General features: G+C 49.8%; 1 protein-coding gene across 2 annotated transcripts in view; it reads right to left on the reverse strand.

Moving 5' to 3' along the window:
• LOC116949690 (axin-1) overlaps positions 1-25,034 on the reverse strand; it is a 93,190-nt gene that overhangs the window by 54,828 nt on the left and 13,328 nt on the right. Inside the window, exons 1-3 of one of the 2 annotated variants that reach the window (XM_032967274.2) lie at positions 12,921-13,014; positions 11,814-12,226; positions 4,813-5,871 (exon numbers count right to left, since the gene is read on the reverse strand). In XM_032967274.2, the coding sequence (XP_032823165.2) occupies positions 4,813-5,750 (938 nt within the window). In that variant the 5' untranslated portion in view covers positions 5,751-5,871; positions 11,814-12,226; positions 12,921-13,014. Of the gene's footprint in view, positions 1-4,812; positions 5,872-11,813; positions 12,227-12,920; positions 13,015-25,034 lie in introns of those variants that run through there. The other variant, XM_076072336.1, reaches the window with a different exon arrangement.

Consider the following 25,034-nt stretch of genomic DNA (forward strand, 5'->3'; position numbering starts at 1 on the left):
CACCCCTGTTTTATTGACGGCAAGGCCAAAGAGGTTGTACTTTTGAAATCTGATCGTGTGTGCTGTGTTGTCAAAAGGCAGTCTCTTCTCTCTCTCTCTCTAGCCCTCCCCATCACCCCCTCCTCCCCAGCTCTCTCTCTCTCTCCATGGCTACTTAAAAGCCTCCCACCCACCCCCCCCCCCCCTTTTAAGACCGGAGCTGGATTTGGGGGAGCTGGATTTGGGGCTGTCCACGCCGCACACGGGACGTGAGCCCACATGTGCCACGGTGCACAACGCGCGCGCGAGCCGGGGGCAGGACCAGCCTTCCTCACTTGCCATCTGGGGCCTTTTGTAGTGTCGGCCCTCTCTACGCTTGATCTGCGCAATAAATTAGAACCAACCGTTTTTGGCACGGGGGGGAGGGGGGGGGCACGGGTGAAGGGGGCTAAAGGAGGGCTCCCTGCTGTTTGCAAAGTCAATTTGTAACCACATTACGGGATTGGAAGGTGAGGGGGGTGGTGGGGGGGGGGGAATATATTTAAATATAAAAGGGGGGAGGGGTGGAAACAGTAAGGTATTTGAAGACATGGCAATTAACTAAAACGGTGCCCTCTTAAAAGTCATAAACCGCACTAAGCTTGGGAGAGAGTCCGCAGGGCTTTGATCAGTTTTTTTTTTTTAAAGCCAGCAATCAGCTTACGCTGTAACTTTTAGCGGAGTGGGGCTGAGAGAAGCCACCGCCATAAATCTGATGGTTATCAGTCCACTTGCAGGCCAGGTTTGTGCGGGCACACAACAAAGGCCCTCTTTGTTTTGCCTTGCTCTGCGGTGTTCCTTTAGGATCGTCACGTACAAAGTCTGCCATGCACCACGTGTAAGTTTTCTCCAAAGATTTACATTGTGCTTTGGCGGAACTGACTGCGCTATCTTGGCACGCATCTCCCCAAAACAACATTTTACCAGCGTCAATAGAAAATATCATTTACTGCTCAAATCATCAGCCCCCTTGGAAGACTTTTTTTTTTGCTTCTTCACTGTGGTACATTTCCACAGCACATGATGAAATCGTTGTGCATAGTTTAGAATAGAAATAAAAATGTGTTTTTCATTTTGGCCAAGCCTCCCGTTTTTTTTTGTTTAAATAAACAGTTTCCTTTGAAGTCATTGAGAAAACCCGGACCCTATTGTAAACAATGCAGTCCAGATGTAAGATACAGGCATAAATGGGCAGAGCCACACAAACAGATCTCAGTATCAGTAATAGATTAACATTTAAATTAAAATAAATTAAAAGGTAAAATACATTTTTCAAAGCCAAAGTGTCCCAACTGTTGATCACCAAATGGTGTGGTCTCGTGAAGTGGTATTCATTTTACAAACCCACAAAAAAGGGTTGATGATGGTACTAATTAAAACCCCGGCTGTGACTTGACCTCCGTCTTCAAGACTGAAATCCTCAATGTTTTATCAATAATATCCCACACATTGCTTCAAATCAAGATGAATTACTGGTCTCCTTCACTGCCCCGACTACTGGTACAAAGCCTGCATTCTCAAGCGCAGGCTGTGGTGGCACATGCAATATTTATCTTTAACGGCGTTACATCACTTTCTTTCTTATGGACTCGTAAATAAATAAATGGACGATCTTGCAAAGAGATAAAAGCCTTGGAGTCTGCAGGACATTCTATTTTACAAATACAATCTCAAAATGTAAATGCGAGCAAACAGAGACTCTGCTGGAGTTAATTGGATTCAAAATAAAAGCATCTCTCGCAGGTACCTTACACATCTGCGCATCTGTCTGCCTCTCACCCCGCTCCTCATCCAACTCGGCACACCTTAGCATTTACTCGCACTATCAAGCGAGAATGGTCTCTCCCCGTTCCCTTTTTTGAAGTGTCAGCCACCCTACGCCAGCACAAATCGTGTTCGGGCCCTTCTGCCAACGTGCGGAGCCAAAGATCAATGCGGTTACCTCCTCCCCATGAAAAAAATAAAAGGAAGGGAACGGGAAAAAAATAAAAAAAACACAGCACCACGAGTTCAGAGTGACCAGCACACATACACAAAAAACTAATTTCCAGTTTGATCCTTGTTGATTTTTTGTTATGCTTGATCCAGCAGCAGCAGCAGCATGTGCAGGCAAAGCTGCTGAGGCCCCACATTGAGAGGCAGAGGCATTGTTGTTGTGTTTTTTTCCTCCGGAAAGCCCATCTACAAAGGGGACCCCCCCCCTACCTAGCCTGAGCGAACGTCGCTGGAAAGGGGACCCACCTTGCCGCCGCCGCAGCAGTGTCACTTTTATTGGTTTTCATGTCGTGATGGCATTTCTGCTCCTTTTGCACGCTCCTCTCTCTCCCTCCCTCCCTCCCTACTGGCTCAAGGGGAGCCCCTCCCCCCCCTCCCTTTTGCTCACATCCCAGGGCCACGTTATGGCCTTTGGTTTGGCCCTCTCAGCTCAGCTGCCCACTTTTCATAACAGCCACCTCATCAAGTGTCACAGAGAGAAAAAGGTGAACCGTGGACAGCGTTTATCGTGGGAGAGCTCCTGCAACCCAGCGCTTTGGCGGCAGAATTGACGGATCATGCAGAGGTGGCGTGCTGCGAAACTGAGAGGCAGCTTGGATTTGGCATTAGAGCAAATGAGTTTTTGACATTTCTACACGGACATTTGAGTGTTATCACCTCACATACACATGTTTTCTCTGGTTACTCTGCTTTTATCCCATAGGCTACACTAAAAAACGCACGGAAAGGAATTGGGTCAAACATCCCAATGCAAGACTCCCGAGGGAAAAAAAGGTCTCAAGACTCAAGCGAGGCTCCCTGGGTTAAAGGCTATCACCATGATTACTTTCAAAAGGTAGTCACGCCTGAATCTTGCATGAGGTAGTGATTTGCCAACCTCCTTCGACTCCCGACGCCGATTTATATGACGGCCGCCACCCCACCCCAAGGACCCTGAACCTCCCCAGAAAAAAAAAAGTGACCGCATGGGTGCGTGCTTTTTATCCTTTTAGTTTTGTTTACCGCCTTTCATTGCGCAGCCAGCCCACAGCAGCCGCAGTGAATGCAAAGCAACACAACCCGAGCGTGGTAAAAGCAGGGCTTTAAAAATGAATTACTCTCGCATTCCCTTTCACGAGAGCCATGCTGGTAGACTAGAATATTCACAAAATTAAAGGCACCATCATAAATCAAAAACAGAGAGGGGGGGAGGGGGGGAAAGGCTTGCTGCCAGAAAAGATAAGAGTGATAAGATGACATCTCTTGCGTGTCAGGGACTGCCATGCTTTGGGATGCTCTGTGGATGCACGGAGTTTAAGAAACCAAGGCACACACCACCCGTTTTGAGGCTTCGGGGACAAAAACGGGCCCTTGAGGGGTGGCAAATTCAATTCCCTTACGAGAAGCAGATGTAGCGCTAAAATTTGTACGGTATTAGTTAAGAGGCGAGCATTTCCATTGCGTCATTGCAAAGTTCTCCAGATCCTAATCAAAAACAAAAAAATTACTCTAGCGCCGCTATTATGACCAGCGGACCGTGATGATATTTGGACCCCCCTATAATATAAAGCACGAGATTTTAATCTCACATCTGAAAACTGCTGCAGAGCTGTGCACTGCCACATATCACATGCTATTTTTTTCACTTTTGAAAAGGAAAAATTAACTCCAGGAGCCCCCGCTGTTTTAACGTCTCCAAATTCCAGGTTGAAAGGAGCGTAATTCAAGAATACAACGTTGGAACTTAAAAAGGAGCTATTTTTATGCCACTACACTTCCCTAACCTTGGTCTCAAACTCCCCCCTGGCTTTCCTGGTTCACACTGCTCCAACAAAGTATGGTGCGGCATCAACCAGCAGCGAGTTACAGCGCTCGCAGAATTACAGGCTCCCACGTGGGGACGAAAGCTGATATTCCCCAAAAGGCAGGCATAAACAAGCAATAAGTGCTACTCTCAAATGGTGCTGGCCTGTTGCAAACAATCTTAGGGAGCGAAGGAGAACTATGCAGACTGAAACATTACGATTTCTCTCTTGGCTCTCTTTGTATTCTGGTTTTGTGGGAATCTTTGTTCAACAGCCAAGTTGTGCACTATCCTTTCGAGCGCTTTTTTTGCGAGGCAGGAAAACTGTGGGGTTTTTTTTTTTTACACTTTGAAATACGTTCCCGCATCGCAATGCTTGCGCCGAAGCCGAGGGAGCTCTGCTACTGCGGCATGTTAGTGCAAGTTTTAGGCACGCTTAGAGGAGAAAGGTTGAGAGGAGTGGGGGGGGGGTAAAGAGAGGCAAAAACTTGGCTGGCACTACCTGGCGATTACAGGAAAAAATGTTAATACTTTAATGAAAGTTGGCTGCAGCATCAGTGTTATTTTGGCCATGCTATAAATGAGAAGAAAAAATTACTAAGACACCAAGGTCAACACTTTGAGCGAGCAGCCCTGACCAGGCCCTGGCCGACACACAAGGAGAATACTAACACCATAAGATGCTGAAGCTAGCACGGGATGAGACTAATTTCTACTTAGGACCCGAATTAATGGTGGAAATTCCTCATTATACTGCTGGGTGGACAAAGATTGAAGAAACTTGCCCATTGTTCCAACTAACATGCCAGGAGATCGAAAGGGCGACCTCTGAATTACAAATCCAATATGCTAACCATTACACCACGGCAGGATATGGATGAGATGTGTTATATATATAGAAAAGAAATCCATATAACCACATACATACATACATGCCACTCGTGCACGACAACACACAGCAACAACGTCGTGATTCACTTTGGCTACAAGTGGCCCAAGTGCGGGAGAACACTCACTAGTACTCTTTGGCATCATTCTCGGGCTCCCAGGTGGCCAGCAGTAGCTTGTTGCCCAGCTCGCTGGCGAGCGCCAACGCGTCGAAGGGCTCGCCCATCAGGAGTAGCCCGGCCTCGGCGCCCCGCCACTCTTCATCCTCGTTGAGGGTGGGAAGGTATCCGACGGGCATGCCCGCGCTGCACGACCCGGAGCCCGAGCCGGAACCCTGCTCGCCGCCCTTCTGCTGCTGCAACTGCTGCTGCTGCTGCTGCAGCTGCCCGGGGCTGGCCTCGCCACAGCAGCCGGCAGCACGGGCATACTCCAGGTAGAGTTCGGACTTGAGGAATGCCGGGTAGCTGTTCTCCTCCATCTGCTGCTGGATTTCGAGCTGGGCCTGGTCAAAGACGGTGGGGTCGGCCACGCCGCGCGCCAGCACGCAGTCGCGCACGTACGCCCGCGTGGCGGCCTTCAGGTGCGCCGCCACCACGCCGGCCGTGTCGCTCACGTAGCGCTTGTAGATGAGGCGCGCCGCCTTGCCCATCTTGTTGGCGAGCAGGTTGCGGAAGCCGTTGCACGCAAACCAGAAGTCCAGCATGTCGGGCAGCTCCTCCTGCTCCAGGAAGGTGCGGAAGAGGTGCGTGCCGTCGCGGTCGTCCAACAGCGAGTGCAGCGACTCGCCCCAACGCACGTACGGCGGCGTGGGCGACGCGCTGCCCTCGGGCTCGTAACCCAGGTCATAGTCGGCCCTGCGTGGCGTAGCGGTGGTCGCCTCGCCCTTCAAGGCATCGCCCTTGGCCACGTAAGGGCTCTGGTTCTGGCCAGCGCGGGCCGCGGCCTTGCTCACGACCACCTGGTCCTCCTCGCCCGGCACCGGAGGCCTCGGCGTGTCCTCCATGAAGTTGCCCTCGGCGTCCAGGAGGTACGTCGTAACATCCAGGTTCTTCGCTTTTATATCCATGGCTGGGATCGCGCGGGCGCGCTCCCTGGGCTCTGTCTTTGATTTAGGTGGCTAAAAAGCGGTGAGGCGGGCAGGGGATGGGGAGATTCAGGCTACACGACGAGCGTTGTGGACGCTCTGCCTGTGAACAAAAAAGCAGACACAAGCGCCTCTCAGATATTGCACCAAAACAGACAAGAGCAGCACCAAAACAGCCAAGAGCAGCACTAAGGCAACTTCGAAAAATGTACACAAAGCACCTAACTCAACAACTGGCTATTGATGGTCATAGAAATGGGCCTTTCTTTGGAACAAAAATTTCATACCAATTTAGTGTGGGGATTATTTTGAGCTCCAAGCTGTGCATTGTGGTTCCTGTCGGAGGAATGAGGGAGCGTCTCACCATTGGCCGAGCACTGCCTATTACAGATGAGGACCATCCCAAGGTCCTGTTGTGTACATGGGCACACTTCTGACCGTGCCAAACGAGGTGTACCAATCGCGCGACTTAAACGGCACTTATGTTGAAGCAAATTTGACACAGATTCCAGTACACGCAAGAACCGAGTGACCTTGTTCCCAAAACGTTTCATTAGGCCATCATGTGATGCCCCGTGTGCAAAAATGCCTCGTTGTATAATCTAGAAAATCATAGCATTTTCTCAGCTCCAAGAAGCAACGGAGTGGCTCTCATCCACCACACTAGTGTGCCAGTCCCACGCCAGTGGTGGAAATTCTGTGATACTTTATGCAGGGGTTAGTTCGCCTTTCCATAGGGCAACCACCGATGGCTTTTCACAAGATGGAACATACGCCGATAGCCTGCAGCTGAGACATCCAAATAATGCACGTGGCTTGAAGCTCATCTTCACGGCGGGTCAATCGTGTAACACACACACACACTCCTACTTTGAAAAGTAGACACAAGGAAACCATCTGAAGAGAATAAGTAATTTGTGCTGTGCGTTTAAGCACGCGTTAGTTTTCATAGCACACAAAAGGCAATGCATTTGCCTCTTTTCAGTTCAAGGAAACGGGTTACTTTTTAGGGGGCAACCCTTCAAGTTTTGAGACAATCCACGGTGCAGCCCATACAGGGGACCAACAATAACACACTTGAAGCACATAACAATGTTGTTATAAAGGAATAACGTAATAACAAACTTGAGTTCTAGGAATATGCGCATTGAGTAGTACTGACAGTGGGGGTCTCGGGCATGCACACGGCTCTAGCAGAAACACTCCAAGGGTGTAGATAAACTCTCAGCAACTTCTCAAGTGTCATACAAACCATGCACACTTTACAGCAGCGTAGAATCACAGAGTGTGGTGCAATTTTATCCCCCAAAAACGCAGTCAAATGCACATGATAAAGACAGTACCATACACATACATAGCACATAGCTACAAAGGCACTTGAGTTCACAGGACGCACCGCACAAACACAATGTATTCCCCTATTCTCTATGCATTAATACACACACACACGTACATAGCACATATTTAGCACATTCTTTATAAAGACTGCTTGGGGAGTAATATGTGAGCCTCTATTCACGGACCGGCCGTACATAACACAACGTTGGGAGGCATGGAAAGGCGTTTGTAGTTTAAACAAAGCACCCAAATATAATATCACAGTGTATTACATAACACAATACGAACATATACACGTGTATGCGCGATGTGTATGTGTGTGTGTAGACTCAGACTCACTGAACACAATGCCCGCACACAACCAGGCCCACAAGTCTACACAGTAATAACACAGGAGACCTACTGCACACACACACACAAACACACACATGCAGCGCAAAATACACACAACGCACATATACTGTGACATCCTACACACATACTATATATGGACTGCACGTACACACACACACACCCGTGCATGCATAATGTAGCTAGAAACAAACACTGATACACACATAGCCACACTCACAGCACTGTACATACAGCGACAAAGATCCCCCGTATAGCCTGTAACAGAGACTGTAGGGGCAAGTGCTGTTAGCGAGCAGCTACGAAGACCGGCACCGTGGCACACTAGCGGGGTGGGTGGCCAGCACCACGCCCGGCCGCCTTTGTCTCCCCCGGTGGCGATGTTTACACACCGCAACCAGGTACTCATTTGAGGCCGAGTCGACCTAGGGGAGGCCCAGACCACGTTCAGATAATCGTCACTGGTGCTGGTAGCTGTGAGCTGGAATAGAACTTCGGGTTCTAGCAGGCTCGTAGCAAAGCATGCTAACCACTACACTGCCGCTCCCCACGCCTATACAGACACGAGTAGCAGACACGTGGATACTCTTGCTCCCCCCCCACCACCCCCAGTGTCTCCACGACATCTCTCCCTGTGTCTACACGTGTACATTTGCCTAGGCCACACACATGAACACCATCATCATCATCATCACAGGCAGCCTCACTAGGCCCGGGCTCCGCCAGGCTTCAATCACGACAGTGCTAACACAGCACTGCCTTGTGTGTGTGTGTGCAGCCTGCATGCACACTGCATTCAGCATACAGTAATCTGGTATACACGTGTGTGTGTACACATCGTGTGTGTGTGTGTGTGTGCAGCCTGCATGCACACTTAATTCAGCATACAGTAATCTGGTATACACGTGTGTGTGTGTGAACACATCGTGTGTGTTTACACATCGTGTGTGTGTGCAGCCTGCATGCACACTGCATTCAGCATACAGTAATCTGGTATACACGTGTGTGTGTGTACACCGTGTATGTGTGTACACATCGTGTGTGTGTCTGAATACATCGTGTGTGAACACATCGTGTGTGTGTGTAGATGTGCCTGGGTTGTCATCTGTGTGTACAGCAACTGTGTGTGTGTGTGCAGCCTGCATGCACACTGTATTCACCATGCAGTAATCTGGTATACACGTGTGTGTGTACACATCGTGTGTGTGTACACATCGTATGTGTGTGTGTACACATCGTGTGTGTGTGTACACATCGTGTGTGTATATACACATCGTGTGTGTATATACACATCGTGTGTGTGTGTAGATGTGCCTGGGTTGTCATCTGTGTGTACAGCAACTGTGTGTGTGTGTGGACGAGGTGTGTTGTTGGGGTGTAGACAATGTGAATGTATTTGTAGGTTATGTGTTCGTGTCTATCTGTGTGCGGTCTTAGCATCCTATTTGGATGCGCCGTGTAAAAATGCGTTCGTAATGTGTATTTCCGCTTGCGTGATGATTATAATGTGTACATGTGGATGTACGTTTCATGACCTGCGCGCGTTTGAATGAATGTGTATTGCATGGACAATTACGCACTCGCGTATACAGTATTTGCGTGCACACTGTCACTTGCGTATCAGGGAATGATGTGCGTCGTCGTTTCACAGATCACACACACACGTGTGTGTGATCTGTGAAACGACGACATGCAACAGACACGTGTGTGTGTGTGATCTGTGTGCGTGCTCAACGCCACTGTACCACGTGTACAGTTGCACGACAAGTCTTTGGCAAGCAACACGCACTGCAGTTAATTTAAAACATTGACACGCTGCTACTTGAAACATCCACAGCAGAGGCCATTTAGCAAACGCATTCGTTCGTTGCCGCAGCTACTAACGTTAGGATATGCTTTTGAAAAACGCCGACGCACGCGATGGGCCCATTGCTTTAAAAATACCACAAGGCATCGATCCAGTATTGACCCGTAAGCAATAACTCGCACGACTGTGCCTTTCAGATGAAGCATAATCAACACCGTACGTAGCCGTACAATGAATACCGTGTGTAAGAAGAAGGCACGACGCAAAAAAACGGAAACCATGCCCGCATTGATGATCTGCCACTTTCAAAGCTCGCCACGTGCGTGCGCTTTGGTCGAGCGTAATCAATGAGGGTGCGCGCGTGTGTGTGTGTGGATGATGGGATAAAGTCGATCACATGGGGCACCCAACACCACCAACATCATCATCATCCATCAGCCAGCAGCAGCAACAGCAGCACGGTGACTACTAACGCACAACACCCGTGGCTTACTATACCCGGTCGCCTGGTGCGAGCTGTGAATGTGCAACACTTAAGAGAGCGCGCAACACACTCGGCCCATTGCCGCGGTGGTTACGACGACGAGGAAGAGGAGATGAAGAGATGGGAAGGAGGAGGAGGCTCCCTCTTTGGCACAAAACATGGGACGACGACGACGATGATGACGATGCAAGCATCATCACTGTAAACCCACGACGCGGGTTTGGATCGAGTTGCACACTAAACTCGAAGCGCACGGAAGAATACCGAGGCTCGCACGTGTGTTTAGTAGATCTTCGTGCAGAGCCTCTGGTGCTGTAGTACACCACGCAGGGGTAAATACATGCACACCATGGCATGCACGTGTACACCATTTGGTTATAGAGATGCACGTGCAATGCTACATGGGTTGTACCCTGGTACACTGTGATGTCAATGCACAGTACATACACGTGGACACCGTTACTACGGCACGGTATGTACAGGTACTTGTCAACGACGACGACTAGTATCATGTACTTTAGGATACAGTATCCAGCACTGCGTGGTATACGCGTGTGTATCGCTTACAAAATGAACACTAGTACCAGAATATAATACTGTAGTCGTTTACAGTCCTTTGCCAACCACTCCCCCCCCCGCAACCAAGCAGGCGAGGACCAGCGTGGTGAAGTATGGTCAAACATAACCCACGCACAAATACAACATGCGCATACTTCTGGACACGCTGCACTTCAAATAGCACAGAGGTATTTGCAAAAGACATAGGCGTGTACACACTCAGGGTACGTCTGTAGACACTCTTAAGACACGATTGGGACAGACTACATAGCACAAAGACACCACACACACACACGTAAAGATGATACTAAAGGCTTATACAACACAAGATGAAGACGAATGTACACAAAGTATCACGTACTTCTAAAAGTAAATAGTGGTAAAACAGTGCACCACACGTGCGCGCACACACACACACAAGGACACAGTCGCGCACTGTACAGAACAACCTTTGTATGTACTGTTATTAAGCATTGGGCCTCAATGGATTATGAAGCAGTTATAGTAACTTGTTGTAGAACATTACTTTAATATAACACGTGCAACCAAGGTGTTGTATTATATACTTTAGTAGTAGTAATAGTATACTCAACACGGTATATACACACACACGGCACAGCAAGCACTGTACAACCATGTGGCCTCGATGCACAGTGTCAGTATCCTTACTAATACTGGTGAGATATATGAACGCATGAAGACACGGCACTAGTAGGAATATAAATATGCACACACAGCATCTAATAACCTACATAAAACACACGGTGCACATCGGGTGCTCAAACGGCACATGCATACCCATGCCCCGGGTATTGTACCCACTATAACTGAACACATGGATACCCTTAAGGGCAGCATGTTATATACAATGTAATCATGAAATGCACAGTACACACGTGTGCACCCGCAAGCAATGTGCAACTCCACGTGTACCATTACGTTCTGGGCAATGCTGCTGCTGCTGATGATGATAGAATGACAGAATCGTGATAGCACAGAAGTAGTAACCCCGAACGGCTCCAACAATGTCTCCGCTAATCAACACGAACGTACGATTCACGTTTGTGTGTGTGTGCGCCTGTGTATACATACACACACACACGCCGCAACATGTCAAAAGACATGGAGGGATGGACGTGTACCCACCACGACGCACGTGTACCCACGGCGACGCACGTGTACGCACCACAACGCACGTGTACGTACCACGTGTACCCACCACGACGCACGTGTACGTACCACGTGTACCCACGACGGCGCACGTGTACCCACGACGGCGCACGTGTACCCACCGCGACACACGTGTACGCACGGCGACACACGTGTACGCACCGCGACGCACGTGTACCCACCGCGACGAACGTGTACCCACCGCGACGAACGTGTACCCACCGCGACGCACGTGTACGCACCACGACGCACGTGTACCCACGACGGCGCACGTGTACCCACCGCGACGCACGTGTACGCACGGCGACACACGTGTACCCAAGTGCTCAGAACTCACGTTCTTCACCACAACAGCAGCAGTAGCAGCAACAACTCCTTTTGTGCCGCATGTCTCCGCCACGGCTTCCCCCTCTCGCGCGCTCCTCCGGCACGGCGAAGACGGTCGAGGTTGGACGTAGACGGTAGCGACCAACAACGGTGACTGTTTTTGTTTGTCGTCGTCGTCGTTGTTGTCGTCGTTGTTGTTGTTGCAAGCCGTCGTTCCACACCAGCACCACCAGCAGCACCACCACCGGCACTCTCTGTCTATCTACAGCAGACGGACACTCGACTCGCTACGAGAGGCCGCCGCCGCCGCCTGTAACGCTAAGAGTCAAATCTTTGTTCCCGTCTAGCGCGAGCGACCTCTTCGCCCGCGTGTTGTGCGGCTCGATCCGTGCAGCAGTCGCCACTCGGTCGGTGTGGACCGTGCTGGTGGGGGGTGGGGTAGTGGGTGGGTGGGGGGTGGGGTAGTGGGTGGGTGGGGGTGGGGTGGTGGGGGTGGGTGGTGGGGGTGGGTGGTGGGGGTGGGTGGTGCACAGCCCCCAAACATCAAAGGCAAACGGCGGCGCTCCAATGCGCGCGCGCGCGCACAAAAGCCGATGGGGAGGGAGGGGGTGGCGCGCGCGGGCTTGAGGGGAGGGGCTATGGGTAGGGGCTATGGGTAGGGGAGGGGGGGGGCTATGGGTAGGGGAGGGGGGGCTAGGGGGGAGGGGGGTGTTAGTGGGGGGGCTAGGGGGGGAGGGGGGGTGTTAGTGGGGGGCTAGGGGGGGAGGGGGTGTTAGTGGGGGGCTAGGGGGGTGTTAGTGGGGGGGCTAGGGGGGGAGGGGGTGTTAGTGGGGGGCTAGGGGGGGAGGGGGTGTTAGTGGGGGGCTAGGGGGGAGGGGGTGTTAGTGGGGGGCTAGGGGGGGAGGGGGTGTTAGGGGGGGCTAGGGGGTATTAGGGGGGGCTAGGGGGGTGTTAGAGAGGGGGGTGTTAGAGGGGGGGGGGCTGGGGGGCTAGGGGGGGCTAGGGGGGGCTAAGGGGGGAGGTGTTCTAGAGAAGAAAAATGTCAAAATAAACAAACGCTATTTATATTTAAACCGAATTTTATATTTTTCTTAACGTTAAAGTCCCTTCCACAAACCTCACTAGTTGTGTCGCACGACTTAACAACCCAGCACCTCGTGGTTGTTGGCACACTCGAGACGCGCGTTCACCTGACAAAGCAGCTCCCAAATTTGTGACCAAAACCGCCCCCCCGCCCCCGGCCCCCCCCCCCCAAAAAAATTCCTCGCATAAAATCAGTCAACGCCACTCACGCAGCCCCCCACCACTGAAAACTACAAAGCGCAAGCCGCGCGTGTTTGTTGCGTTTAAAAATAACGTCACCGGCACTGTGAACTCTCTCCCTTCTCTCAAAGAGCAGCCCCCGCCACTGCCTCGAGTCGAACCCTCTCCTCCTCCTCCCTCTCCTTCTCCTCCTCCCTCTCCTCCTCCTTCTCCTCCTCCTCCCTCTCCTCCTTCTCCTCCTCCTCCCTCTCCTCCTCCTTCCTCTCCTCCTCCTCCCTCTCCTCCTCTTCCCTCTCCTCCTCCTCCCTCTCCTCCTCTTCCCTCTCCTCCTCCCTCTCCTCTTCCCTCTCCTCCTCCTCCCTCTCCTCCTTCTCCTCCTCCTCTTCCTCCTCCTCCTTTGTGTGCACGGCGGACACGAGATCGGCCCCCACTGGGCGGACAGCGAGCAGCAGCGGCAGCGGCGGCGTGCTGGCGAGAAGGGGCGCACGGAGATCAGAAAGCGGCAGCGGCATCGGCATCGGCGGCGGCGGCGCTTGAAGAAGCCTTCAGACCTCGCCGCTCCCACTCGCAGCAGCAGCAGCAAAGTTGGAGAAGCAAAGCCGCATTGAGCGAGCCGCGCCAATGGACGCAAAGATTACTGAGTCCTCTACCCCCCCCTGCTCCCCCGTGTCCTCCTCCCCTAACCAAGCAACCACCACCACCAACACCACCCCCTGTGGTTCTGTCCGTGTGTGTGTGTCTCTGTGTGTCCCCGTCCTCTGCTCGCATCTCGACACTTTCTGCTCCGCCTTCCCACCAAACACCACACCCCCCACCCCCACTGCTCTTATCTCCCAACCCGTGTCGAGGTTGTGCTATGCGTAGCCAATTGCCTGCCGTCTTATTGTTGTGTGTCTGTCTGTGTGTCCTTTGTGTGTGTGTGTGGGGCCTGTGTGTGTTTTTTTTAAATGTTCGCCCTCTGGCGGATAACACGTGCATGTGTGAAGTTTTGAGATCAAATGGATGATATTTGCACCCCCCCCCCTCCACCTCCATCCAGTGGCTTGTGTAAGGTGGTGTGTTTGTTTGATACTAACACTACTTTTTTATTTTACCAGGTAAGGCACGCTGAGCTATGTAGCTCATTTTTCAGAAGCGACCTGGCCACAAATGAAAGCTAAAGTGGCTTTTCATGTGGAACTATTTAGCAGGCAAATACTCTAAACGCATGTTTCTAAACAACACCAAGATATATTTTGTACAACATTTTGTTTGTATGCAGCGAGATATATCCGTATATATACACGCAGCAAGACAAATGTATATTATTTTACGCACAATATGTTTTGCTAGCGTGTGTAAGTTGAAAAGGTGCACCTAACCTGGCACAAGCGCCGTGGTGAGGTCAGAAACGGCCGTTCTTGTTAACGTGAAAACGTGTGTGGATTGGCGAATTGTGTCTTCCCCAAAGGTGCGAAGTAGTTTAAATTAATTGTGTGCGTTCCATGCTCTTTGTGTACATGGCGCGTAGCCTGACACACACATTGTACGCGATGTGCATGTGTTGTGTCCACGATTGTGTGAGCACGTGTGGGTGACTGTGTGTGATGTTGCGCATTGTACAATAATTGGACAAGCCAGGCTGCTGTTGTGTATTCGTGTCGTGCAGGTTGTCACGTTTCAGTATGTGTTCAAGGCCGAATGTAAGTTCATTTTTCGACACGTGTAAACGTGTGTGCACGCGTATATGACCTAACTCTGATATGGCCTCCATGTGTATGGACATGCTTTTCTGTGCGCGGATAATTGACATGGAGGGAAATAACAAAAATAGCAAAAAAAAATAATTAACTGGCAGAACAAAACAATGTGGGTATGTATGTCGAATGTTTTCTTGATAAATCGCAGTGCAGAATTAAAATAACACGTAGCCTTTCGCGACCAATATTATCTATATTAGAGATTTTTGGGTTAGATCACGTAAATAAAAATAAAAATGTGGGTTTACTCTCCAACACACCGGTTAACTGAATGAGTCACGAATTGGCATGTAATGTTCACGTGAGAAACCTTAATGATTGGCTGTGTCGGGTGGTGGCGGGTTTAACGACACATTTTTTTATCTTTACGCGATCTAACCCAAAAACCTCCATTATGGATAGTATTAAAATAATAGTTTACAACCTTTTGTAACAAAAAAAACCCCACCGTGTCGGTAATGAGGGTTATTTGGCCATACTTCACCACGCTGGTCAATGCACAGTGTTGATAAAGGCGCGTGTGGGTCAACGCTGCTCCTATCACAACCGGCTTCTGAGATAGTGTCCCCACAGTGCGGCGATGCTACTAAGATCCCCCAATACGGCATTGTTTTGTAAAACAGGGCCATCGTGCCTTCTCTCTAACGTACATTCGGCATGACAATTGTTCGAATCGGCTGGGCAGTGCCGATGAGTCTCAACTCTCAAGAGTCAATCAATCCCACTTGTAAAACACATGCGTCCCCCCCCCCCCACACACACACACTCTCGTGTGATCCACACAAAGATATTTTGGGGCAAAAACCTCGGACCCCTGAGGTTGGTGACTTGTGTAACACGAACAAGAGCTGACATGCTGCGAATGCCATTGAAAGGCAAGTCTGGGGTTCCCATGCGAGCACTCCAGCCCTCCTCCTCCTCTGTGTTCTGTTGCCAGTCGGAGGCATATGCAAATGACGCTTTATATTTAATCAAATTGTGCTCCCATTCATTCGAGGCATTCATTGCGTGCGGGCCTCACTTCGCACACTGCAGTTGCAGTTGTTCGACGCGCTGCCCCTCGCAAGACAGACCGATGTCGTGATATCTGCAGCAGATACGTGTGGATACGACGAGTATGGTCGAACAATAAGTATTGTACACGCATATGCGCAAAAAAAAAGCAGGCAAGATACAACAGCATTGCCATTGCAACGCTTGCAAAATACTGGCGCATGCATGCGAATGGCAATACCGGTGCACGTAATATACGAAATACAGGCAAGTACTGTATGCAAGGTACGCTATGTTTGTTGTCACTAGTCTTGCACTAAGTGTGTATGCACTACCTAACCTAAGTGCACAGGAAGCCTCCTTCCCCACATTTGACTGATAGGAGGCGCATGATGCATTTTGGTATGCATTACTTCACGAGCGCTCCGTGGTATGAATGTATTTCATGATATACTTGCACGAAAGCTCTACTGCAGTATGGCTGGCTTGCAACATAAGATGTACCCGTTTGAACCAAGCACAGACGTTCATAGTGTGCAATGTTGACACATAGGGTATTCAGAATCAGAATCTGTATTGATCCCGGAGATATCCGATTAGCTTTGAAGTGTCTTCCCGACGTAGAGGGGGGAAATAATACCCGGTAAACATGCAACATTGGCATGTGGTTGGAACTACGTTCTATGTTCATTGGGATATGTATGGTGTGGTTGGCGAACGTAAGTTGTCGACTGAACAATGAACTACAGTACTGTCGGTTTGGCAGTGGATTTTACATTCACCCAGCGGCTATAAAACGCCCCCCCCCCCCCCCCGCGGGTCAATATTTACACATTGTTAGTGGCTTCTGCTTTTCCTTTTATCACTTTCTGATTAAAATGACAATCTAAATCAAAGGGAACGGCGGGGAGTGGGGTGTGTGTGTCGCTTGCTGGAGAACTGGGGTTGTTTGTGCGATGCTGTATAAAATATGTGCAAATACTTTGGGCCACTTGGGTGTAAATAAAGTGTCTGTACCACCCACCCACCCACTACTATCCCCTACAATGTGAATAAATAATAATAATAAAAAATAAGCATCTAAAAGTTACACGCAGGTCGAACTTTTATCGCGAGATGACTGGAGCCCCCCCCCCCAGCCCCCCTCCCGGAGTGCCGTAAAGTCCTCTCTGGCTTGCAACACGGGGCAAGAGCCTGCGATACGATCTCCCGGGCTTGTGAGCCTTTGATCAGGCCGGCGTGTGCGTACGTGTCGCTTATTAAATACAACCGAAATAACAGGGCGTTTGCGTTCTGTGTGTGTGGGGGGTTGTTTCTCTTTCCATATCTCTCTCTCTCTGTCCTCAGACAGCTTGCGCACGCCCGGAGTGTGTTGCAGGTCGACTCAGACTTAAATGAGTGCTGAGCATAGCGCTGTACGTAAAACATCACCGCTTGGGGAGACAAAGGCGGTCGGGCGTCGTGGTTGGCCACGCACTCCATTCGTGTCCCGTGCCGGCCTTCAAAGGTGCTCGCCCACATAATTTGCTCCCAACCGCCTGTTAAGGACGTACGGAGGATCTTCATACTGCCTATTGCAGGTGCATAGTTCCTACTTGCTTTGCATAGGTTGGGTGTATGTTGTAATTGTAAATCGATTAATAATTATCGATTGAATGCTACAGAACTGACGTGTCCACCGGATCGGGTTCTGTGTTAAATGCTGGATGTTACGCAGTATAATGCTCATTCATTGCACGTCCACCCACGTCTGTTCACTCAGAAAATCCACGTTTCTTGTTCGTCGCTTGCAAAATGAAAGTAACAATGGGGTTACAGTCTAAGTTTACTCAAGATGAAACGTGTGAGCCACGCAGGTCGGAAGAGACGCAATTTAAAACGTGTTATTCTTTCAAACTCGTGTGATCAGAGGCAATAATGGCACGCTTTTAAACCCCACCCAGCCATGTATTACTGAGAAAGAAAAACTGGTTACAAACTGGAAGTTAAGATCCGACAATAGCTTACATAGAAACCCTCGGTGCGAGTCTATTTTAACACGTGTACGCGCACAGGCATTACGGCAAAAAAACACCGGGACACTATAAACACCGCACGAAACATACACGGGTGTACGGACGTGGCTCTGTGGGGAGGGCGATTTGACTTGCAGTATTACATGGAATCTAACCGATGTCCCAAAATGCTACGTGGTCAATTCATTTTCAGTGACCACGGGCCCAAACACATTGGAGAGAGATGTAACAGCGCAGTCATGAGGAGCGCACGCCTAACGCGAGATGGTCTCCAGCGAGACAACGGAGGCTGCTGTAAAAATTCGAAGAGGTCATCGTCCAGCGGTGGATAGAGCGTGTCGTCATCATTAGCTGATTCATTTTTTTTTTGTTCACGAGGAGTTTACACGCAAACTATACACAAAGGCTGTGCAGACCTCAAGCAACAGTTGCATACGGTGGCGTGGCATGGCCAGGGCGAGCGTCACGATGCCACGTGGCTTCGGTTGTATTTACGTAACCTTTGAGACGCTCACACAAAGACATGACCCTCGCACCTGAATACACTTTGCAAGCCCCGTTATAGTCCCGAACGAGCACACGCTCGGAGGAGCTCAGCAGGCAATCGTATAACAATGGGCAATGCCACGAGCCGCTTCCACGCCCAGATGCTATTGTCACCAATCGATGGCAAAAAAAAATCGATTGGGTTTTTAGTCGTCTGTACCGTTTCATGTGTGCCGTGTTATCGGCGCCTGTACTGCCCGTGTCGTCTGTACTGCCTCACTTATACTGGGTGTCTGGGGAGTGTCTGCACTAGTTCACCTGTCATGTTTGTGCTGTCTCGTCAACTGCACGCCTCGTCCGTTACTGCCTGCCTCGTCTGTCGTTTGTATTGTTAGTCTGCGCTGCATGTCTCGCACGCATTGTCTCGCCGGTATTGCCTATGAAATGTTTGCCTTCTTCGGTGCTTGTGTCCCATCACCAAGTCTCCATCACCGGCCATCATCCCATCGAGCCGCGATGATACGTATCCAGGCCCAAGGACGCACATTTTTCTAAACAGTCAAAACGATGTTCTCGAACCTGTGAAATATTCTCGAATCCTAGTGTGCCTCGCTTGCTCTCAGTAGAACGCCACGCGTGCGTCTCTCCACATCAATGCACGTACTTTCAAACTGTTGTTCCTTATTATTTGCCCCTAACCATTATGAATTGATTATACAGCACGAGACGCAGCAGGTAAACTGAACATCAGCATTTCCTAGACAAGGTCCCCTGATATTATATAGTATTTCATCGTATTTATTAGTATTGTGAAAACCCCTGCAATGTCTACTCTTTTTAAAGTGTGTATCTTACCACTAACGCGCCGTATACACACTACAGTACATCCTATACTTAAAATAATTTCTTTAGAACTTATTTTGTGTGTTTAGTTTGGTGTCCTTCCCCGCACCACGGCGCGAAAGAAGTTCAACATACATCCAAGGTACAATAAAACGCACACAAAAGTCACAGAATATGAATATACCCCTCCCATATACAGCGGCGTTTGGCTGGACATCGAACAAAATCGGTTCACCGCATCGCACACTTTCAGATGCGCTTCTGCGGCCATCTAGAACGCTCTTCCGATATTATAAAGCCACTGGAGCTATGCACTTTTAAATCTAGACTGAAAACTCATTTCTTTTAGAACCGCCTTTTTGTGTGTTTAGTTTGCTGTCCTTCCCCCGCACCTCCGATGAGCACGGTTGGCTACGTACGGTGCGAAAGAAGTTCAACACGCACACACACACACACGTGCACTCATAACACACACTCACGATTGTCCATCTCAGCCTCGCACTGTGAACCACAACCCCCTGGACACGTGGCCGCTGTCCGCACAGCATCTGTCCCTCAGCAGCTCCCTTGATTTAAACCAGCCTCAAGCATATTTGCTTGTCCAGCCAAGCCAAAACGCATAACGCATCCACCCCCTCCACAATAACACAATAATAACAACAACAATAATAGCATTAACCCCCCCCCCACCCCCGAGTCTATTCCTCCAGAGCAGCAGGCAATCATCCAACACGGCACCGCAGGCAACATTGGAGTGACGGGGGTGGAGGTGGGGATGGGGAAGCGGTGCATCTTTAATCTCACGAGACTCGGCAGCTCTCAGTGGGCAACGCGTCCCCTCTGCCCCCCACGGGGCCACAAAGGGCCCGCGGGCGGGCCATATCTGAGGCTGTATAAATAATCGCATTGTGAGCGGCGCTTTCATGTCCCCGCCTCCGAAGAGATACGGCTATAGATTAGCGAGGAGCGTCGCTCGCCAGGGAGCAACGTCTCGCCTCATCATCCCCATCCTCATCCTCTGCTCCGGCCTGCCTGCTGCTGCTGCTATATTTCATGGGGGTTCTCTAGTCCACATCCTGACCTTCTGAACTCTCCACACCGAAGAAACAAAGATGCCCCGTACAGCTTGAAGAGACTATAATAGCAAGTGCTGTTAGCGCCACGTCACACGAGGTGGTGGTGTGGCCAACGCCGCGTCTGGCCGCCTTTGTCTCTCAAGTGGCGATGTTTACACATCGCACCAGGTACTCATTTGAGGCTGAGTCGACCTAGGGGAGGCTCAGGACCGGTTCGGATAATCTTCGCCCAAGGGGTCTGTTCGTGTAGCCAAAACCACGCAGGAGCGCCTTTGCCTCCCCGATGCTTGCACGTCGCATGTAATGTTTACACGTTATTCATTCGTCTTCATGATTGCGACGCTAGAATTCACGGACAATGGACAAACATCGAATTAAAGCCACGTTGATCGAAAAATAATAAACTAATAATAATAAATCACGACGCTAAATTTCTTCCTGCCTCAGCAGTCCGCCTGCTGTATTTTTTTTCACCTGAAGACGATTGCTTGTGTTGCGGTCGAAACGTCGTGATTTTTTTTAATGATTTCATTATTTTTCTATCTACGTGACTTTACCGAAAGACTCAAAGGGTATCGAATTAACAATGAAGTGCTTACCGAACAAGAGTCGATGCATTGCAGCGCATAACAACAGCGCCGTTTTGGAGGGGGTTACTAGTTGAAATGTTAGCGAGTATTAGTTACTATAGCTTCATTGTTGTCGGATGACAACTAAACAGGCAAACTCCTTCTTTCGAAATGCATTTCGGTTGATGTGTCCAATGGAATTGGTTTGGTATGCGCATATGAAGGTAGGTTATGTGCATGTAAAGTTTTGATGCAGATTCGTTCGCGTTTCCCGAGAGAGCCTGTGACATCACTTCCAAGGGTAAGAAAGTCTTTGCGCAGTTTAGTTTGCTTACTTTACTGCATATGCTCAATGAGCTTCAACAAAATCGTTCCTTCCTGAAATACCTCCCAGGGGCAAAAAATTCCATTCGTGCGGCCCATGGGATAGTTCCGTATTCTTCAAATCTGTTGCTAAGCGAAAGCCAAAAGACTGCACGACCCATGTATATGTCATCCACATGTTGCCGAGGAGAGTAGGCACTCGGTGTCAACGCCATATGCCTTTGCCCATCTGAGTCAGATCGGTTTCCACTTGACGCGAATCGTTGCTATTCAAGGCGGCTTCCAAAACGAATATTGCGGTTTTCAGTGCGAGATGTGAGCACAGATAACTCTTGAGTTGCTCTATGAACTCGCAAGGAAATGCAATACGACTCGAGCATTCAGGCACCGCTGTATCGTGTTTACGAACGAGCGATTATCATGGGAGATAATACATTCTCCGTGTAGATGTGTATATGTATATACACCGAGGGCTGCGGTAACAAACATGGGGGGGGGGGGGTATAATACCGAACACGATATTGCGATGCTGACTGCCAGCAGGCTTCAATTAAAGTGCTTACAATAATCACGGCCCTAATGATGATCGTAATTATGAAGAAGACGTTGAAGTGGCTGTAATTGGGAACGCGACGAGAATGTGAATATGTAATTGTTTACCAATTTATAGTGCACACGGGATGCTTAGTCAATAGTGAACAAGATAAAATAGTGTACGCACCATTTAAAAGACGGAGGCAAACAGGCGACACACGTTAGGGCGTTCCAATCAGCAAATGGGGGTTTTGGTTTTCACACATTCGCAGCCTACAGAGTCTTAGATTAGCACAATGCATTGTAATTTATATGACTACGTTAACCCCCCTATGGTTTTCGCACCAAACAGGCTCACAGTGTTGACATCACCTTGAGTCTATGTAAGACCGAGACTGGATGACCGCTTCACAATTCTGGCAAATCGCCTGGTGAAGCTGGTTGCAATCACCAGCGAAACATTGTGCTCGAATTGTAAAATGTTGTGGGCTTAGTCTCCAACACACCGGTGCGCTGAAGTAGCAACTAATTGGGATGTTTCGTGTACGTGACAAACCTTACTAATTGCCTGTGTCGGGTGGTGGTAGGGAAACGACACATTTATATTGACACGATGTAACAGCAACAGAAAACCGCTATCATGGATTGGCAACCTCCTCGGGCGTCCGCCCTCTAAGGCAAAGCGGGGAGGCAGACACAGACATCACATCGCAATGCAGAAAAAAAATTACCTACGATTTACTGAAATGAGATTACATTCAACAATATCGCCCCCCCCCCCCGAGTACGAGAACTTGGCAGGACCTTCCTGAAAGCAGTGAGGCTTTCCTGAGCAAACAAACCCGAATAACAAAATAATGACTCGAGGTAGCGGTTAAAGTGTATGCGTTCGGGTTTGAGGTTTTACGGGTTAGGAGTTCGGGACAATATTGTAGTTCATATAACTTGTAGAACTGCTTTGTGTTTAGTTTGTGTGTGTGTGTGTCCCCTGCACCTCCGATCAGCACGGTTGGCTACGTACGGTGCGAAAGAAGTTCAACGTGCATACAGACATAAAAGGCCACGCAGATAAGTGAGCATGCAGGGGTTTGTGAGAGTGGCGAGTGAACAAAGGAGACGAGGGGGTTGAGGGCATGGAGTGTCGGAGGGGGGGTGTCGCCTGCTTAAAAGAACAAACAAAGACTTCAGTTGTGTGGCGTGCGCGTGTGGATGATGGTGGTGTTGACCTGGACTCAATTCCTGGCTTTGTACAACACCAGACAGAATTAGAATTAAATCAGTGGGAATACCCCACCACACCACCACCACCCACTCCCTCCCCCTAGGTTGACTTAGCCTAAAATGAGTACCACTTAACATTTGCACCGGGGAGACACGGACAGATGACCCACCCCTTCGTGTGACATGCAGGAAGGCCTTAATGGGCAACAACTGATCTCAAAAATCCATCGAAGCTGAATGGGAAATGTTTGCAATTTACTCGTGAGGGGTTTGGCCACGCAAAACGAGAGACGACTCACGTACAGATGAAACGAGATAATGAACTAATTTCTCCTTCCATTCTGGCCGGGGAGTCCATCATCTCATTTAACTAAAATGTGCGCACGAACACCTGCCATGTATAGTAGCCGTAGTAAGCTTACACAGCTTGACGCAGCACCTCAAGCCAACCACACATCTAAGCAGCAACGGACGCAGCCGAACGCTCGAGGCAGACAGCCCCAATGTCTCACACAACTCGAGCCACGGAACGCCTCCCCCCATTGTCCGCAATCTCATCATCACCGCCGTCCCGAGTTCAAACGCTCACCACAACCTCCCGCAACGCGTCACAGCCTTACTACAGCTTACTCACCCTGCTGTATCCCCCACAGCGTCCTGGCCACATAAACCACCCCCTACTTCCCCGGCCTTTGAAGCCAGCCAACTCGCTCTGGTCAGTGACACGTTAAAAAAAATGGGGGGGAGGAGGGCGCACGCTAAAGCAAGCGATCCATTTAATTCAATTATGCAATTATGGCCTTAAAGATCACAGAAAGCGGAGCGTCTCGGGCTGGCTGATCTGCAGGCGGTGACTGACACAGTCAAATCATCCGTACTTTTCATCTCTCCGTGTGTGACGGCTGGCACATGGATGGGTTCTGTGCAGGCAACACAGCGATCTGACTTTTTTTGTTGTTGTTGCAAAGATGGGACAGATGCCGCACACGCACGCCCATTGTGTCGAATCTCCTTTGAGGCTTCGGCAAAGCAGCCCTTCTGGCGCTATTATTTGCTAATGTAACGATGTTACGCCCAGATTCCCCAAAGTCCTTTGATGTATTATGCAGCGCGTTTATGACACTGTTGTTAAGGCATTGTCCCGCGATCAATAACTGCTCATTGAAAAGGAAGGCAGGAGAATCAACATCCGACCCATGGCAGCTGGAAATTGTAGCCCCTCATCTCTGGCCCACACCTCTCTCTCTCTCTCCCTTCCCACCACCCCCCACCACCACCACCACCCACCCACACCCCTCTCTACTCCACTAACCCCACGGCCCCATCCCAAACCGCAACGCTTTGATCAACCGGCCGTGTCCAATTAAGGGAACCCCGGGCAAATGCCCCACGCCGATGATGAGCCTTTTAGTTTGTTTAATGTTGCGGCAAAAACAACGCGATGCAAATTGTTAACTTGAAAGTTGATAGCGCCAACCTCCGCCGAAGACACACGAGGAAGCGTAACAACGTAATTACCAATACTGTGTGTGTGTGGAAGCCTCTATCGCAGTGAAGAGGACAATACAACGAACGGCGTTAGCTCGCTCGAGGCAGCTGCGGTTGTGGGCCAATTTTAGAAGTCACGAAACACAAGAGCACGATACATTATTTAGCCTCTGTGGTCTAGCAAAGAGAAGCTTCTCTGTGCTCAACAGGAAACAATATTGTCGAACTCCATCAGTTTGTGTGGATTGATTGCAACGGTTCTTTGTGTTTTCGGGTTTGTGCCACGTTGTTGTTGTTGTTGTTTAACGCGTAGGCTTTTGTGACCAATATCATCCATGAGAGGTTTTCATTCGGCTGTCGCCTGAAGCTTGTTGTAATTACTGGCGAAACGTCGTACTCAGATTGTAAATGTTGTGGCGTGGCTCTCCAACACACGTTGGACATTATGCTGACCATGACAGTGAGTGCAGCTGAAATAGCAACCCAAAAGCCTACATGCCGGTATGATTTTAACAGTGTTTCACCATGTCAGTGTTGCTGTACGAGAGGGCCTATTGATAAGTTTGGCTTTCATCATCATTGTACAGGTGTCGAGGGGAGAAGTGCGCGGTGCGTAAAGTTAAGCGGTGCAACTGGGGTCGAACAGAGAGGCGTGTGTGGCAACATGAGGTTTGCACAGA

This window comes from Petromyzon marinus, chromosome 37, assembly GCF_048934315.1.
Source record: "Petromyzon marinus isolate PM22_M1 ecotype Great Lakes invasive population chromosome 37, UKy_Petmar_22M1.pri1.0, whole genome shotgun sequence".
Taxonomy (NCBI): domain Eukaryota; kingdom Metazoa; phylum Chordata; class Hyperoartia; order Petromyzontiformes; family Petromyzontidae; genus Petromyzon; species Petromyzon marinus.